Source organism: Ochotona princeps, chromosome 20 (assembly GCF_030435755.1).
Source record: "Ochotona princeps isolate mOchPri1 chromosome 20, mOchPri1.hap1, whole genome shotgun sequence".
Classification (NCBI taxonomy): domain Eukaryota; kingdom Metazoa; phylum Chordata; class Mammalia; order Lagomorpha; family Ochotonidae; genus Ochotona; species Ochotona princeps.
In genome coordinates, this window is record NC_080851.1 from 8,648,597 (window position 1) to 8,666,348 (window position 17,752).

The window sequence follows — 17,752 nt, forward strand, 5'->3', positions numbered from 1 at the left end:
CCTTAGCCTATGAAACTCTTATCATGAAAGAATGAAATAAATAAATAATTTTTTAAATTTTCTTTATATACTTCAAGATTTTCTAAATGTTCTAGAATGGTCATGTCTTTTATAGTAAGGAATAAAATATAAAAGCTGTGGACCGGTTGGTATAGAGACGAGGGCTCCAGCGTGGAGGCATGCGCCATGCCCAGCCTTGCGTCACCGCTACTTCTTGAAGTCCACTGCCTCCGCTACCAAACGGAGTGTGATGAATGAGCGAGTGCTGGGTGTGTAGAATAGTAGAGGCATTGTGGGAAACTCTGCAGCAGAAAGGAAGTACTCCCTTCCCCTTTGTATGCCTGCAGGAGCACAAACCTGAAACTCAGTGGTCTGGTTCCCAAGTGGTTCCACATCTGTGATCTTGGCGGAAGGGCAGATACTGTAACAGGTGGTTGGTGCATTGGGTAGCCTGAGACACTATGTGACGGGGAACACTGAGACGAGATTCCTTGTAGGAGAAATAAGCGTTACAATGGATTTTGACTTAGCTTACAGAGGAGATCCAATGAATCAACAGTCTTAAAACAATTCTTTCATTAGACATAAATACAATTTCTCTTTATATCATAATCAAATCATGTATTTTGAAACCCCAGATACAATATTGCAAAATTAAGAAGCTGAAACTAGAGTCCCCAGCAAATCAATTCTTCATCTGCTTTGAGCGAACTTCAGAAACCCATGACTTCCAACCTAATTGGATTTTCTTTCATTTTGACTTAAATGGGAGCTCTATTTTTGGTGATTTTCTCCAGTCCTAACCATATTGATATCTTTACAAAGCACATTTTTAAAGGAGTGAGGAAGCTTTAATCAACATAGAGTGCTAAAGTATACATCTTTTGCCTTAAAAAAATAATAATAATGTTGTTTTTACATTTTTCTTATTATCTTGGAACATGTCCAGTCTGGCAGGAGATAAATATGTGAAGAAAGGGTTCTGTGGAATGTTAACTGTGCTGCTATTTTTCTTCCTTTTATCATGTCCCAAGATTCACCAAAGTTGATATAAATTCACCATGCCTTCTTTAAGAAGCGTAGCAGCGAAGCATTCTTCCACTCGGAGTCTGACTGTAAAAGGTGATTTCCTGTCCCCCCATTTGGTTTAAGCCTGTAAAAAGCATTAAGTGAAAAATCTGATATATTGGTTAGGGCATTTATTGCTTTACTAAGTTATATTTTCAGCTCTCAGTGAAAGGTTTATTGAGAACATAAACCTTGAAGAGGTTTTGCCCAGGATTAAAGATCTAGTTTTTCTTTTAGTGAAATAATATCACACAAAATGATGCCTTTCGAGAGCTTTTCTGGCCCTGTTTACGGGGGGGAGACACCATTCCTCCCGGCTCTGCCACACCAGCCTTCGCAAACCTGCCTCTCTGGGGATGTGTGAGTTTCTGTAGGGCTTCACCGACTTCTTCCACAAAGCCCACTTAGGAACTGACAGACGCACCCATAAGTTAAGCTGTTTTTCCATAGCCTTTTATGGTAAACGTGTTCTTTACACCACCCATGAAACTTGGAATAAATCTTTATACGGAACAAAACGCCATGCCTAGTGTTTAATATGGACTGATTATTTTTTCCACAAATGGATATTTGGAGTTAAACTTCTGATGCATTCTTTCAGCATCAAAATTGAGACTTGTCCACTTCAGAGGAAACAGTGCTTTCATCAGGCACTTTGACTTCAGTAACACTAGGTACTGCTTATTCTCTACATGTACAGATGCCAGCTTAGCAGGGATAATAGCAGTCTGCTTTGCTTCCTTCACAGTTATTTCCTTAAAGTGTGTTAAAAAAAAAACAGCGACATAATAATAAGCCTATAATCGAGTTGAGGAAAATTATGGTAGGAAACGGCCAAGCTTCGTGGCAGGCAGGTGATGTAGGACAGGGTCACTCACCTTACCCTGAACTGGCTGCAAAAGTCAGGAAGGCTCCAAGGAGCCTGGTGAGATTGAACTAAGAGTGGAATTCCGTACGGGCAGGGTCTATAGTCAGGAAGGTTTCTATAGAGTTCATGATCAGGTGTTAAAACAGTTAATGTGGGCCCAGCATGATAGACTAGCAGCTAAAGTCCTCGCTTTAAACATGTCAAGATCCCATTTGGGCGCCAGTTCGTGTCCTGGCTACCCTGCTTCCCATCCAGCTCCCTGCTTATAGCCTGGGAAAGCAGTCGAGGACGACCCAAAGCCTTGGGACTCTGTACCCGTGTAGGAGACCCGGAAGAGGATCTGGGCTCCTGGCTTCGGATCAGCTCAGTTCCAGCCATTGTGGTCACTTGGGGAGTGAATCATTAGACGGAAGATCTTCCTCTCTGCCTCCTGCTCTGGTGTCATAAGCAGGTGCCCTCCAGATTGGAGGATTTTCGTGTTAGATCTAGAGTGATCCTTAAAGGTAATTTATTCCATAGTCCTGATTTCTATAGTGCAAAAACTGACCTCAGTAAGGAATAAAGAGAAGATACTGTACTTTGTGCATGGTTTAAGACTGTTTTCATGTTCCATGTTGTCTTTTTTCATATCTTTTTTTTTTTTTCCAAAAATAGAGGTAGTGTGTGTGTGTTGTGCTCCATGGATAAGGATCAGGAAAATGTAGAAGATTCAATATCAGTAGAAGAGAATCAAAACAATCATTTCAATTGTGTTTAAAGCAACATTTATTTGGAAGTTATTCTCCATGTGAGATTCTCCCCACACACTGTAAATTCAGTAAGGATTTTTTTATCACATTTCTGCTAATTTGTAATTTAAAATTCCTTAAGTTTTTTCCCCCCAAAGACTTCCCACAAATATTAAGCATATTTATTTTAGAATAAGGTCAGGTGAAAAGAATATACCAGTCTCTTGTCCCGCACAAGCTGCCAGGTTTCTTGGACCCTTAATGGACTTACAGGCTAGTCACTGATCTCATGGGCACTGTCCCACTAACGTGGGGCAGATCTCCACCCAGCAACCTGTGGTCTTCCCTGAAATTGAAACATCAATTACCCTGACAGCCTCATGTCCCCATTTCTCAGAATATGCCTTGAGGCCTTGTTGGACATCCCGGTTAGACTTGGAAGTCTCAGTTTCAACCATTCAGAGGGCAACTGTGCACCCCCTTGTTCCTGCCTGTTCCTTGTGACCCACCTTCAGTGCCACCTCTGTAAGCTTGAACTTTCTTCTGGATTCCCTTGACAATCCCTCTGACTCGGCCCTGATACCCAGCCCTTGCCCATCCTTCTTGGTCAAGACGCAAAGCAATCCAAAAGGCTTCCAGTTCCTCCTTTCTGCCTTCTTCCATCCTCCCTCTAGCATGTAGCAAGCACAGATCAGTTTCTGCTTCTGTAATCCTGGCTGTTACAGAATATCACGTAAATTTGATATATGCACACACATATGTATGTGTATATATAGTAAATGTATTATCCTAAGTGAAGAACATGTATATTATATGGAGAAAATATATATACTCAATACATATAAAATAATATTATATATGTATTTATTCATAATCTGTATGTGAGATAATGTAAGTCTATCCTTCTTCACCTGCAAAAAATGCATTTGGGATTCACCTAAAAGTTAAGTATCGAAGCAATGTTAAACTAGTTAGCTCTTGGGGCCAAATAATGAGCTTTTAACAGAACTAGTTTAAAGGGGTGGAGAAAATCCCAGTTTGGTGATTATTCCAGGAAAAAAGAACTCAATATTGTAAGTATATATAATTTTAGGCTAATTATATTGTGCAAATTGTAAACATAAACCTCTAGTGGGGGGTGTAATCACTTGAAATTCTGGATAAACTACAACAGACACATCCTTTCAAGCCCCGCACAACAAGCTGCACGGAGCAGAAGATCAGGGAAATCTCCAGTCAGGCCAAGAAGAAACAAAGAAGGGAAGTCAGCATCAGAGGCAAGTGCTCAAGTTGCAGCTGCCCTGGTGTTGTGTCTAAGAAACATGGCTGGGACCTGGAGGAAGGAAAAGCGTGGGAGCTGGGAGCTCCCCATGGAGGGGGAGCCTCAAAACACAGCGCCTGTCTCTCGGCCTCAGCACGGCAGGACAAAAACACCTGCTGCCAGCAAAGAGGAACTGAGGGACTGTTTTTTACACCAGCCTTTTATCTACCTGAACAGGGATGAAAACTTCCCTGAGAATTCCAACTGGTTTCGATTTAAATGTACACAGCTTGTGTGATTTGAGAAGCCAGCACAAGAGCTGTGAGTACCTCGGTGTTGAGAGGGCATCAGAACTCTTGATAGAAGCCAAAAAAAAAATCCCTTTGGAGAAACATTTGCTCAGTTCTAGCCCTTCAGGATTCCCCCAAATTCACACGCACTGAGCATGGACTCAGTGCTTGGAACCATGAAACACGAGAGGAGAGGTCACTGTGACTCTCACTAGCATAAACAACAAAATGGAACTCTCCCCTCAACCAGAATTTCAGATATTGCAAATTATCAGATATGAAACTGTGCTTAAAACATTGTGAAGAAAAGATCAGATTAAAAACTACAGCAACAGACCATCAAAATTGAATGGCTGTATTTGTCAAAGAATTAGAATTACTAAAGCGAAATGAACAGGAAAACCAACTGACTGGAGAGCTGAGGGACTAGTGGATGAGGATATGAAAGAGCAAATGAAGACAGACGTGTACTGAGTTGCACTGAGTTGGCGTTCTATCATAAGAGAAGAAAAGGAATTAGGGAAATAAGATATTCAAAGAGTCATGTGTGAGATTTCCTTGTTTTTGTCTAGAATTGAGGAAGGACATGAAATTCAGATTCAGGAAGCACAAGGAAATAAAAAGAACAGGTTGCACCGTGGTTGCAGAGCTTGGAGCGGAAGGGGAGGGCCAACGGCGGCAGACGCTGGTGCAGTGCTGTCTCCAGAGGCTTTGGGGACTGAAGCATGCCACACCTAGCTGGTATTCTCTAAGAAAAGCAATCTAAAGAACTTCTTGAGTTTCTGCTTCAAACTAAAAAGATAATACTTTTGGAAGGAACATTTGGACATGAGAAAAAGCATGATTCAATAAATTAGTGAACATGAGTCAAATAATAATAGCAGTGTATAATATGCACCCTTAAGAAGCATAAAAAATGGACATAAAACACTAAGCAACAGTAACAAGAGTCATCAGGTTGACTTTTCCTGATATTCCTTTCCTGTTTGGCTGGAGAATAAGGATGACACTCTTGGTGTTAACTCCAAATATTAAAACCTTGAGGAGCCCTCTACTTGAAGCTGTAGGGATGAAGGGATGAAGTTTGCAGGGTTCTCAGGATGCCCTCAATGATGAAGCACACCAAGGCAGCCTCTCCCAAGGGAGGACTCTGTTGCCCCAGACTGTCAGTCACCTGCCAAGAGTTTTCTGAAGGGAGTAGGGATTGTCGCCTGATCCCCAGCAGGACTTCTGTGCATACAGCTGATCTGTAGAAATGCAGGGCTTCCCTCCCACCCCTCACAAGAAGCTCCAAGAGAGGGGTGACCTAGAACGCAGGAAGACGCATTTGACAAGATTTCCAACCTACGTGGCTAGACCTGGGCGTAACTTCCTGTCTGTGGAGCTGAGAAGTGCCATTGCTGGTTAGGAGGCTCATTTCACTTTCCTTAGCCCCAGCTTCATTCCCAAGGCCCTGAGATGGTCAAGTGTGGTGATCTGTACATTGTGCCTGTCTTCTGTATTCAAGCTTAAATTCTGAACCCTGTGGAGTATTTTTATGACTAATGTGACTCGAGTGAACTAGTCAATTCTTATGAAGTCCAACCAGCATGACCTTGAAAGAATGAACAGAATAACTTTAAAAGGAAAGGAGAAAATGTGGAGTAGTTTGTAATACTTTTCATGTGAGAAAAAAGAAAAAAAAAATCTGGGTTCCTAACACGCTCTTCAAGGCAGGCCCACTGCTAGCTAACCAGACTGTTAATGACCAGTTAGGTTTGTAACAGTTAAGTCCCTGTAAGATCCTGGCTGTTCAATTGCTATCACCATGTTGTAGGTCTTGAGTCCTCTAGTGCTTGTTGACCTAACCTGAGTGTTGAGAATGAAACAGGAAGGCATCGTGAAGTCTTTAGTAGTAGAGGAGGACAGTTAAAGCCAAGCAATGCTTATAGTTTTGGTAGGAAATATCCCAACACATAGCTCCCCCTCCCGGACAACTGGCAGGTAGTCTGAGAAGCAGCTGTCAGTCAAACTAGGCTCCCTGATGCTGCTTCCTTGGAATTGGAACCTGACAGAGCCCCTGAGACATTCGTGTCAGCCCGCACGTAGGCTTAGTGGAGGACACGTCTAACAAAGCTCCCATAGGTGTGTGGGTCAACCTCAGGCTTCTCAGAATTGTTTGGGATTTTGGCCAACCTGTTTGGATACGTAGCAAAGGGTACTTTCTGTTCAGCATTTAAAACGTATTTCCCATTATATCCATTGATCTTTCTTAAAATCACTCAGTATGGAGTTGTATCTTTTTTGAATCTATTACCATACCATAATGTTATCAATATGTAAGTGCTGCAGAGAGATTGAGTGCCACAATACCAAGTGTGATCTTTGTGTGTTTGGAGTATCATACAGAATGAAAATCCCAGGAGCTATGAAAGACAGGCTAGACCTTCTGTGTCTTGGCCCTCAGGCACTTCAAACATGGATAGTAGGACCTTTCGGGATATTTGCCTGCTACTTTTTATCTCCCACCTTTAAAACTTCCCATGAGGGCCTGACACAATATCCTAGCAGTTCAAGTCCTTGCCTTGCAGTGCTGGGATTCCATGTGGGCACTGGTTCATATCCTAGCCGTTCCACTTCCCATCCAGCTCCCTGCTTGTGGCCTGGGAAAGCAGTGGAGGATGGTCCCAAAGCCTTGGGACCCTGTGCATCCACTTGGGAGACCCGAAAGAGGCTCCTGGCTCCTGGCTCCTAGCTTTGTTTGGGCTCAGCTCCGGCCATTGTGGCCACTTGAGGAATGAGTCAGTGGACGAAAGATCTTCCTCTCTGTCTCTCCTCTTTTCTGTATATCTGACTTTCCAATAAAAATAAAATCAATCTTAAAAAAAAAAACAAAAAACCTACCCATTGGATTTGTATAACCATTGATTTTTTTTTTTTTTTTTTTTTTTTTGGCTCTGCCCAGGTCTTAGGTTGAATTCTTAATGGTGTTCTATAAATCTCACTTCTTGATGTTATGAAAACCTCCATTTTAAAATCACAAACGTCAGGTCGAAGAGTTCACGAAAAGTCCATGATGCACAGAAGCACATGCCTGTCAGGTTTCCAGACAGAGCTGTCTTCCAGTTAATCTAGTGCTCACCCTGTTGGGTGCGAACTTCACACAGGGAGGGCCTGAAGACAGAGGGGGATGGGCTGTGGAGAGTTCTTAGTGAGAATATAGTTGCTTCTGTGGAACACAGACCCTTTAATTTACAAATTTATAATATGGTATTCTTTATTATAGCTAAATAATTCTTAATATCCTGGGATCACTTTTATGTATCTGTTAGAAATTAATCATTAACTCTTTTTGTGTCAGGTGTTATTTTTTCCCTTTCTGTCCCAATCTCTTCAAAAAAGAGAAATAAATCTCTGTTAAAAATCTGGGAAGACATCCAAAATGTAAATGCCTGTTCAACTGTACAGCCTACTGTTGGTGTACATCATCATTTGTTTTATTAGGTAGCAGATGAAAAGGCGGCATGTTTTGTCAGTTACACCATGCATTTATACTATCTGCAAAGCATGGAGAAAATTTTTCTTTGGGGGAATAATTGACCAGTGTGAACCAACACGTAAAGTTGTGTCAGCTTAAACATCTAAAAATGTGTAAGTAATAGAATGAACAATTCAAAGAGGTAAAGATAATAGCTGGTACATAAAAGTAGAATCATAAGGTTTGTTTTGTTTTGTTTTGTTTAAGGATTGATTTACTTTAAAGAGTTAGGGAAGACAGAAAGATCTTCCATCCTCAGAGGGCTGCAATGGCCAGACTTGGCCAGGCTGAAGTTAGAAGCCAGGAGCTTCATCTGGGTCTCCCACATGGGGGTGGCAGGTCCCCAGACACTTGGAGCATCTTTCACTGCTTTGCCAGGCCATGGACAGGAAGCTAAAGTGGAAGTAGGGCTGCCAGGACATGAGCCAGTGCAGGTATGGGATGCCAGCATCGGAGATGGCAGTTTTAGGTCCCATGCCGGAGTGCCAGCCTCTGAATGCTTATCTCCTACGAGATGCTGAATGGTAAGGCTCAGTTCAAGATAAAATGGGCAGAGAGAAAATGAGAGGAACAGCAGAGTGCAAACCTGGACCGGTGCTGCAAGTCCCAGCCCATCAACAGTCACAAAATGGAAACACAACGAACTTTCTGCTTTTGAAGACAGAAATTATTCGATTAATGAAATAATTAAGCCCAGCAGTGTAATATTTATGAAAAACTACCTAAATTATGGATACTAAACATTAAAAGTAAACTGATAACAAAATATGCAGAGAGATACTAAACAAACAAAAAAAACGGAATTTCTTAGTGTGAGAAAGAAATGAACTTCAACCTGGGAGGTTCTATTAATGATAAAAAGGATCACTATGTAAGGATTGAAGATTTAAATTTAAATACATACAACAGTGCTTAACAGTTAAACATTTATCTGCTCTTACAGTACAGAAATTTAAAAAAAATTTTTTTTTGATGAATTTACGAGAAGCCTGAAAAACCTCTGCTGTTAAATGGGAGATTGAGAACAGCACAGTCTACAATCTGATAAGGTATACTTCTGACTTCAGGTAAAACTGGCAGTTGAGATATCTGACATCCATGATTCCTCTAAGTGTCAAATCTGATACAAACTCGAAGATGCACTCAGTAAAGTGCGTTTAGAAAGTGGGCTTTGTGGCACAGTGAGTTAGGACTCCACTTCCCATGTCAGAGCGCCTGGGGTGAGGTCACGCTGGGGATCCAGCCTCCTGCCAGTACCCTGGGCGGCAGCAGGTGATGGAGTTGGGTCTTCACCATTCATGTGGGGGTCCCACAATGAGGTCTGGGCTTCTGGCTTTTGTCTGGCTCATCCCGGGCCGTCGTGGAGAGTGACCAGGGGAGGCAAGATGGCAGTTCGTGTGTGTGTGTGTGCGCACGCGCGTGCGTCTTTGCCATAAAGCAAGCGGTCTGGCTAACACTCTAATGGAACATACATGCAGAGAGTTGAATAAAATTGATTCTAGAAACACAAATCAGGAAGTAGAAATGGTTTAAACTAAAATTTCATGCTTTAAAATGAAATATAACATTTTATAATTTCATTGGCATTATTAAAGGATAGTCGGGGAAGAATATGAGTGTCTTGTATTGATTAATTCTTTGTCTTAGATATATAGAGTATATCTAAATATAAGCAACAAAAAGGACAGCCTATGACTTGATTGTTGTCAGCCCGTATTTATACTCCTGTGAAACTGCGGTCTACTTTCAGCTTGTTGAATATGATGCTTACTGCTGCATTAAGCCTGGGGTTTCAGAGTGGCCTAAAATTAGGCTTTTGCAAAAATTAAAGAAATCCAAAGAAGGAAGGAGGGGTTGATGGAAGGAAAGAGGAGAAAGGACAATACAGTTACGGTTATCTTAGGACTGAACTATGAAAAAATGAAATCTGTTCTCTATTAATAAAAATTTTTGGAAGATAACATAAAACCAAGATATAATTATACCTAGGTACTATTCATGGTGTGAAACCAGCCTCTGCCCTTCTTTGCCTCTTTTCCTCTTCCCTTCCCAGCTCTCTCCCTCTCTCCTTCTCTGAATCTGCCTTTCAAATAGTTTTTTTTAAAAAGCTGTCTTGCTTTCTGTTTCATATATTTTATACTTTGCAGTTATGTAGATTTAAGTACACAGTTAAAATCACCTTTGTCTTGTTGAACATGCAACATTAACACGGTATACTTCTGTTACTTAACGCTGTTGTACTGAGTGCTTGGTTTTAAGTCCCTGCTGGGTTCCAGTTTCAACTCCTGCTAAAGAGAGGCAGCAGGTGATGATAACTCAAGGAAAGGAGCCAGGTCCCTGCTACCCCCATGGGAAACCCACAGTGAGATCTGAGCTCCTGGCTTCTGCCTGACTCAGCCTGGCCCAACCTCGGCTGCTGAAGGCATTTGGATAGTGACCCAGCAGATGGAAGCTGTTTCTCCTACCCCTACTGTCACTCCCTTACAAATAAAATAATTTCTGTTTTAAGTAGAACATTTTTGATGATTCTGTCCTTTCTGATAGGGGCCAGGCATGGTGGTAAAAAGACTGGAGAATTTTTGAGAATGCCTCTTTTTCATGTGGACAAATTTCTCTTTGCCAAGCAGAGTTGTTTAAAACCTGATGTGTGGGGGCTCGGAGGCGTGGCCTGGTGGCTAAGGTCCTCGCCTTGATCCCATATGGCTGCTGGTTCTGATCCCGGCAGCTCCACTTCCTCTCTGTCTTTCCTCCTCTCAGTATATCTGACTTTGTAATAAAAATAAAATAAATCTAAAAAAAAAAAAAACCTGATGTGTGAAGAAACAACCTGAACCCATTTGAGTGAACTTTCTATGAAGATCTGCAGAGAAGAGCTCTTGGGTTGGATTTTTGGAGTAGGGTTTTTCTTTGTATTCATCCCTTTCTCTATCCAAATTCATCATTCTTTCTTTGCATCTGATCTTTCCTCTCCAGAATGACAGTTGCCAAGTCAATACAAAGAATTCTGCTGGTCATTGTGGGAAAGATGGCTTTCAGCTGCTTGTATGTTGAGTGCCTCAAGACATTTTCAGAAAACACACCCAAGGGCAGATGAGGCGTCCCCCAGCGGCTGTGGCTTCCTAGAGTCGCTGCACATGTTGCATTGTGTCACAGTGATTCAGGAATCTAAACCATGTAGAGCACACCACCCCTCAGAGAACGCTCCAAGCCCACCCCGTCCCACCCGCCCTTGGATTCCTCCTCTGTTACATGGGTGGAGTTCACAAACCTTGTCAGAGGAATACCCCTGAGGGTGTGAACCTGGGAAGGTGGCTGAGAAGAACCCCGCAATCCATAAATGGTAGTTGTTAATGGGAATATCTTTGTGATCAGCATGATCATGTTAATGATCCATGTGGATTGCTGTGAGCAGAGGGAAGTTCTGTGAGAAGCAAGGCTGGACTGCCCTGAGTGAAGCTGCTCCCATTTCAATGCCTTTTACAACCTGAAACGCTACTTCTGTGCTTACTGTGAGCTGCCCACTTTCCACCTGCTGCTGTGTTAAAGGTCATCTTGAATTGATTCAACTCCTCATCTTTTTAGCATAGCATGTGTGTTAACCTGTGTACGCTTGTAACAGTTGTTAATATTTGACAGTACATTTGTTTCCGTACGTTTATATTTAGTGCCAGAAAATATAAATCCTAAGAGGAAAAGTAATGTTAGTAACTGAAGAATTTAATTGGAGTTTCATTTTAACTCCCAGTTATTTGGTATTGCTTTCCTATAAATGTGTCCAGATGTGTATGCAGTACATAGATTCTGTGAACAATTATGGTGGCTGTTCAATAAGCCATCTTGTGAAATTTTCCAGTGTTGAGCCAACTTTTTTCCATCCTCAATGTATCAGCCGTTTGCTTATGACAGATATTTTTTAAAATCAACGATTCTGTGATATCTGTAGTAATGGTCTGTTTGGAGTAACAGGTACTCTAAGAACTTTGTTTTTAGCAGGTTATTTGTTTTCCTGGTCAGGAACAGTGAACTGAAACACGAGAAGAGCTATGTGTCTTACTTGGTTGGTGTTCTTGTTCTGATTTCTCTCTTTTTCTTTTGCATCTGTCTTTAGGCTCAGCTATGTGAATCATGCAGAAGATCTGGCCTCCAAACTCCTCCAGTGTTCCCCAAAGAACAGGCTATCTGCACAGGCCGCCTTGAGCCACGAGTATTTCAGTGACCTGCCCCCGCGGCTATGGGAACTGACCGACAGTGAGTATGACAGATAAATCAAAGCACTGTAGCATCTGTGTGTGGCGTATGCGTGGAGAGATTAACATGTTTATTTATGCACAGGCATAAGGGTGTGTGTAAAGGTGGTAGAGCAGGGAGAAACAGAGAGAGAGAGAGGGAGGCAATGGGGGAGGGGTGTTCTGTGTCTATATATTTTGTGGAATCCTGCCATTCAATTGCTAGCTTACCAGACGCAAGAAGAAAATGGATTCCTTTTTCGCTATCTCTGCTCTGCAGTCTGCAGCTGTGCGTCTTTGTATTTGATTATATGCGCATCCACAAAAATGATCTGAGCAGTCATAAAGGAAAAGGAAAATATGATTTACATATTTAGTGCTTTCTGCGTACAGTACCTTTAAACTGGCTGCAGTACACAGAGGAGAAATGATTCATTTCTGTTTGATACTCTGAGACCATCTTGGTTGTAACAATAACCTCAGGAAGGGCTGCTGGGCAGTGAGGCACAGAGCGGGCAGTGGGCTGGCGCGCTGAACCGACACGTCAGGACTGAAGACATGTAATTCATTTTAACTACAAATGTTCTTGGTATTCGTACAGACAGTTCTTCTCTAGATCTTTTAAAACAAAACACATTCCTGGGTGGGTTTTTGTTTTGTTTTTACAAAACTATTCATATTTACACAGCCTTTTTCAATTACATTTTAAATATTTGGGGAACGATTTATGACTGGGAGGATCTCAGCTTTCTTCCAAAGTGTGAAACAGAATTCTGGTGAGATTTTGCAAAACACTGTTGCAGTAGGAATATTTTTGTTCAGTGGTGGTACATTTTTTCTGAAGTGCCAATTACAAATATTCTCATTCTGTTTTCTAACTGCTTCAAAAATGTAGATAGTGTATATATACATAAATATTTGCTTTTTAATCCTTAGGTACACATCATTTAATAGTCGGCATTAAGTTATTTAGTTAGTCTCTCAGATTATAGATTTGACTACCCATAGAAGTGACACCCATATTAATTTTCCTTAATAACAGTAGTTCTTTATTTTGGAACTAAGTAATGATTTCTGTTGAATATTCCTAATTTTTTTGGATGTACCATTTGTTTCCAGTTTTCTTTACCTTTAAATAACCATGGAACTATCGATGTAGGATTCTTCTCACATTTGCACTGTGTTCTCCTTCATGCCTTCCTGTCGTTATAACGATGAGCATCTTAACTGCCATCTGCGGTGTTCAGAAATTTTAGGATGAGATTCCCTTGGAAAAGGAAGGAATTGATGACACATTTTGCTATCCTGGAAGAAGACAGCTTAATGCAAATAGGCTTGCCTGGTTTCCTGCCTCTCACACCCGCACACCAGGCTGGTTTGTTTCCTGGTGCAGGGTACCTTGTAACTTGCTATCGTTTCTCCCTGCTGACATCTCAATCCCATCTGACTCCATGATTGAGTCCACGCCAGAATGGTGATGGTCTGCGAATTCTGAATTCTGTCATGGCACTTCTCTGTTAATATGGACTTATTACCCACTCGCCACTTAGTTTATCAGCCAGTGGTTAAATACAGTTTCTATCAGTGAGTAAATGCCTCCGCATTATCACTGGGGAGCAGGCTGCCAGGGGAGACAGCCTTGTCCCCGTCATTAACAAGCACAATGTATGCAGAACACCAGAGGGGAATTAAAACCACAAAAAATACCTCAGGGTGGTATTTTTAATATGAGAATTTAATTTGTAATTTCACAGATTAAGAATTTTGGCTGCATTAATCCCTTTATCAGCTCACAGCAGGCTATTTGCAGAAGCATAACCATAAGGCGATATTCATTGGCAGAAACACGTCTTTGCATAACGTTAAACATCAGGAGCAGTGAAACCTTTTGAAGGGGGGAGAATAAAGATGAAAAATCATTATATTTTTAAAGCAAGACTCTACTAAATGCCTCCGGTAACAATTTTGACTTACAGAAATGCTATTTCTGTGTCTAGGAGATAATCATTATGAAGCGCAAATCCAGTTGCAAGAAAGGACAACCCCAGTGTTAGATACTCCAGTCACTCCCATTTAGAACAAGGTGGCAGCTGCGCTTGTAAACATGTTTACAAAACAAAGAATTCCCAGACTCTGGAGACTTTGGGAATTAGTTCCTTTAAGTGAAATGGCTGGCTTTGGTGATTCTCTTGTTAGGCAGACTATATTTAGAAATGACTAAAAATTCTTCAAATTAGATTTCCTGGAGTGCAGAGTCCTGTCAGCGGCACCCTCACATGCTTCCCGCCCAAGGAGGTTTGGTCCACCCGGGAGGAAGTGCTGCGGAACTAATGGATGCCTTGTCCTGCCCACCAGGGTGTGGTTTCCACTCATCGGGAACCTCACTGCATCTGTCTGCTCAGATTACTACAGCGAAATCACCATAGCCCAAGTGGCACAAACAATGCGCATTTGTTTTTCAGTTCTAGGAAGGAAATCCAAGATGTTGGCCAATTCAGTGCCTCTAGGGCTGGGCAACTTGGTCTGCATATGACCCCCTGGCTATGTCCTCAGAGGGTGGAGAGCCCCATACCTGTCTCCTTCTGCTTACATAGCTCCCATCTCATCATGGGGACCTTGCCCTCACGACCTCATGGTACCTAACCAGACCCTGAAGGCCCCATCCCAGAAATACCAACACAGAGGTTAAGGCTTCAGTTCTGGCCACAGCACTGTCATCCGCCAAGATGACTCTTGGCACTCTTTTAAAACTTAGTTTTTAATTGACACATAAAAGTTGTATATGTCTTTGAGGTATCGTAAAGATTTTTGATACATGTGTGCATTGTGTTGTGTTCAAAACAGGGGAAACACATGTACCTCCTCACTTTTTAAAGAAGGAAGTGAAAGCAGATTAAAAGAAAAGGTAGACTCAAGCCTCCTGGCCTTGGGTATTACAGGTCCTGGGAGAAACCCAACAGTGTCCTTGGTAGCTGTATGACACTGGGCGCCAAGTTCATTCCATGGATTAATATTCTCACGAGAGTATACTCTCCTGCCAGGCTCACTTGTTTGGAAGTCTGCCTAATGATGACACCTCTTTATTGTGTAGTTCCTTTATCATTCTGCTACATCAGGCTGATCTGAATGAAACGCTTCACTTTTTTTCCATCAAGTTAATTGTTGTCCCCAGAAGCCCCAGACGCTGCTGCAGAAGAGGGCAGCAGGGGAGGCACCTGCAGGAGTCCCTTCTGAGCCCTTGGTCCCCATGGACCATGATGGGCACACAGCACTGCAGAAGTGCAGACACACACACACACGTCAGGGATCACAAGCATGGAAAGAGAGAAAGAAGAGAGGCAGGCACAACTCTGGGTCACACCTGTATGAGACCCGGGGCATTAGTTAAGCAGACTTCACAGGGGTGACTTTTTACTTACGGCTTCAGAGCAAACAAGTTCAAGTTTCTGTTGCACAGTGACTATGATCCATATGGAGGGGGAAGGTTAAGAGCAGGGTCCATGAAGAGGGGTGCATTAATCTGTCCCACAGGAGATGGATTGCCGGGGACAGGGGACTGGATGGACCACACTGAGTAGCTGGCAGGTGGCGGCAGTGTAGAACTAGCACCTGTCAAGGGTGAGATGAAGTCCTGTTTCTAATATGAGAAAGTCCAACTTACATTCAAGATGGATGCCCAGGCAACATAAAATTTCAAGCCTTCTCTACAGTTATGTAATATCAAAACTTAGAAGTAACACGGGAGTATAGCGTGCCATGGAAGCAGGAATTATAAATGTTATCTAGAGGAATAATGGTGTGATTGTCTGGGGATCCTTTGATTAAAGCTAGTGATCTGGTGGCGCCCCATCATTGGCCCTATGAACTGAAACCCCAACAGCCTTGCTCCACTTCTTCACAAAGATTTAATTGCAGAGAAGTAAACGGAGAGCTGATTTAGAAGAAATTCATTACTTTTTCTCAAATACACCACAGGGTGTTCTCCTGTGTATGTGATCAAGTTGCATAAATAATTGAAGCTGAGCTACCCTTGTCAAAGTAAATGAGCAAAATACACTTCATAGCAGAGTCCTTGAGTTTATTGCATTCATTTGCTAATTCCTAATACTCCAGCAAAAGAAGGCCAACAAATCGGTGCCATGTGCAGAGCCCCGAGGTGGGAATTGGGTCACTGGGACACCAGCCTCCAGTTCAGCATTCCCGGCCAGGTACCCTGGAAAAGTACCTCGGTGTCTTTGTGTTTCCGGTTGCCCGGTTAAGAACAAGTGAGACAGACGGCTCCCATACACGTTCCTGTGCGCGGGTCTGCACAGCTGAACATATGGGACCATCATCTCCTTGGAGGAGCATTCCCTTTGCTGAGTTTCCGGCACAGGATTCTCTCGTGGTTTTCCCTTTCCTTCCTGTACCACTCCTTTTCAGGTTGTTGACGGCTACCCCGTTGTGTGCCAGACCCGCCAGATCTCTCATGCTGGTGTATCTGACCACCTAAAGCCCAGAGCTTTCTGTCAATACTTTCTGGAGATGAGCTCATGAGTTTCATGATTTAGATATCATCTAACTACTGACAGCTCCCAGGTTCCACTCTGCAATACTGTCTTTCCTGATTCCAGACTGAGATGTGATGTACAGTAGGCTACTTAGCATCTCATTGAGCTATTCAGGAGACATCTCAAACTTAACCTTAATAAAGTGAGTTCTTGATCTTTTCACCAAAATGTTTCTTGTCTTTGTAGTCTTAACCTTCATAAATAAATGGCAAGATCATTTTTTTTAGCTGATGGAAGTTATCCCTAGCAAGTTCTCCAACAAATCTTGCTGCTTCAGAATATATCCGAGAGCAGCAGGTGTTTAGCTTAACGGTTAAAACACCAGTATCCCACTTTAAAGTGCCTGGATTTGTTACCCAGCTTTGGTGCCTGACTCCAGCTTCCTGCTGCTGCACACCCTGGGAGGCAGTGCTGATAGTTCCAGTGCTATGTCCCTGCCCCCCAAGTGAGACACTTGGATTGGGTTGCTGGCTCCTATTTGGCCCAACCCCATATGGTGCAGACATTTAAAGAGAGAACCGGCTTGTGATACCTCTCTCATATATATATATACACACACACACACATACACATATGTATATATATTAATACATATATGTATGTATTAATGAGGCTATGTATATATCTCTCCTTATGTGTGTTCAGGATTATGCTCTACCCCACTTCACTGCTGTCATTCTGCCCCAGTTATCTTGTCATCTTCACCTGCCTCATTGTATAGCATCCTACCTGTTTTACTTGCTTCTCTTCTCACTTCCTTGGAATCGGCTGTCACTGTTCCTCTTCCTACAGGTTCTGCCTACTCTCCCCCTTAGACATACACATGGCTGCTATCTCGCTTCCTTTGGGTCTCAGCCCAAAAGTCCCTATCAGGAAAGCCTTTGCTGACCTTTCACTCCCAAATTTTGTTTTTTTCCTTCCGTTTCATATGTCTGGTGGCCTATGATCTGTCTCTCCAAACTGTAATTTAAAAGAACAGGGATTTTCCTTTATTCTGATTTGTTCACTGCAAGATTCTGGCCCTAAATAGGATAGAAAGTGTTGTCTGCGAATTCCAGTTGATCATTGTAGATTAGAGAAATGTAAGAAGCCCCAGCTGTGCTTTGAGGGGAGGCAGACTGCTGCATTGCATGTGTGTGTGCGTGTGGGGGCCAAGAGGCTGCTGACATGTCCGGAATCACAGATCTCATCGTGTTCAGTGTACCAGACGTACAGAATTGCATCTTCATATGCAGTTGTTTTTT

General features: G+C 42.4%; 1 protein-coding gene across 2 annotated transcripts in view; it reads left to right on the forward strand.

The window, feature by feature from the left end:
* The window catches only part of CDK14 (cyclin dependent kinase 14), a 455,945-nt gene that overhangs the window by 361,779 nt on the left and 76,414 nt on the right, over positions 1–17,752 (forward strand). For both annotated transcript variants that reach the window (XM_058678236.1, XM_058678237.1), the window contains exon 13: positions 11,841–11,980. In XM_058678236.1, coding sequence (XP_058534219.1) covers positions 11,841–11,980 — 140 coding nt within the window. The remainder of the gene's footprint in view (positions 1–11,840; positions 11,981–17,752) is intronic.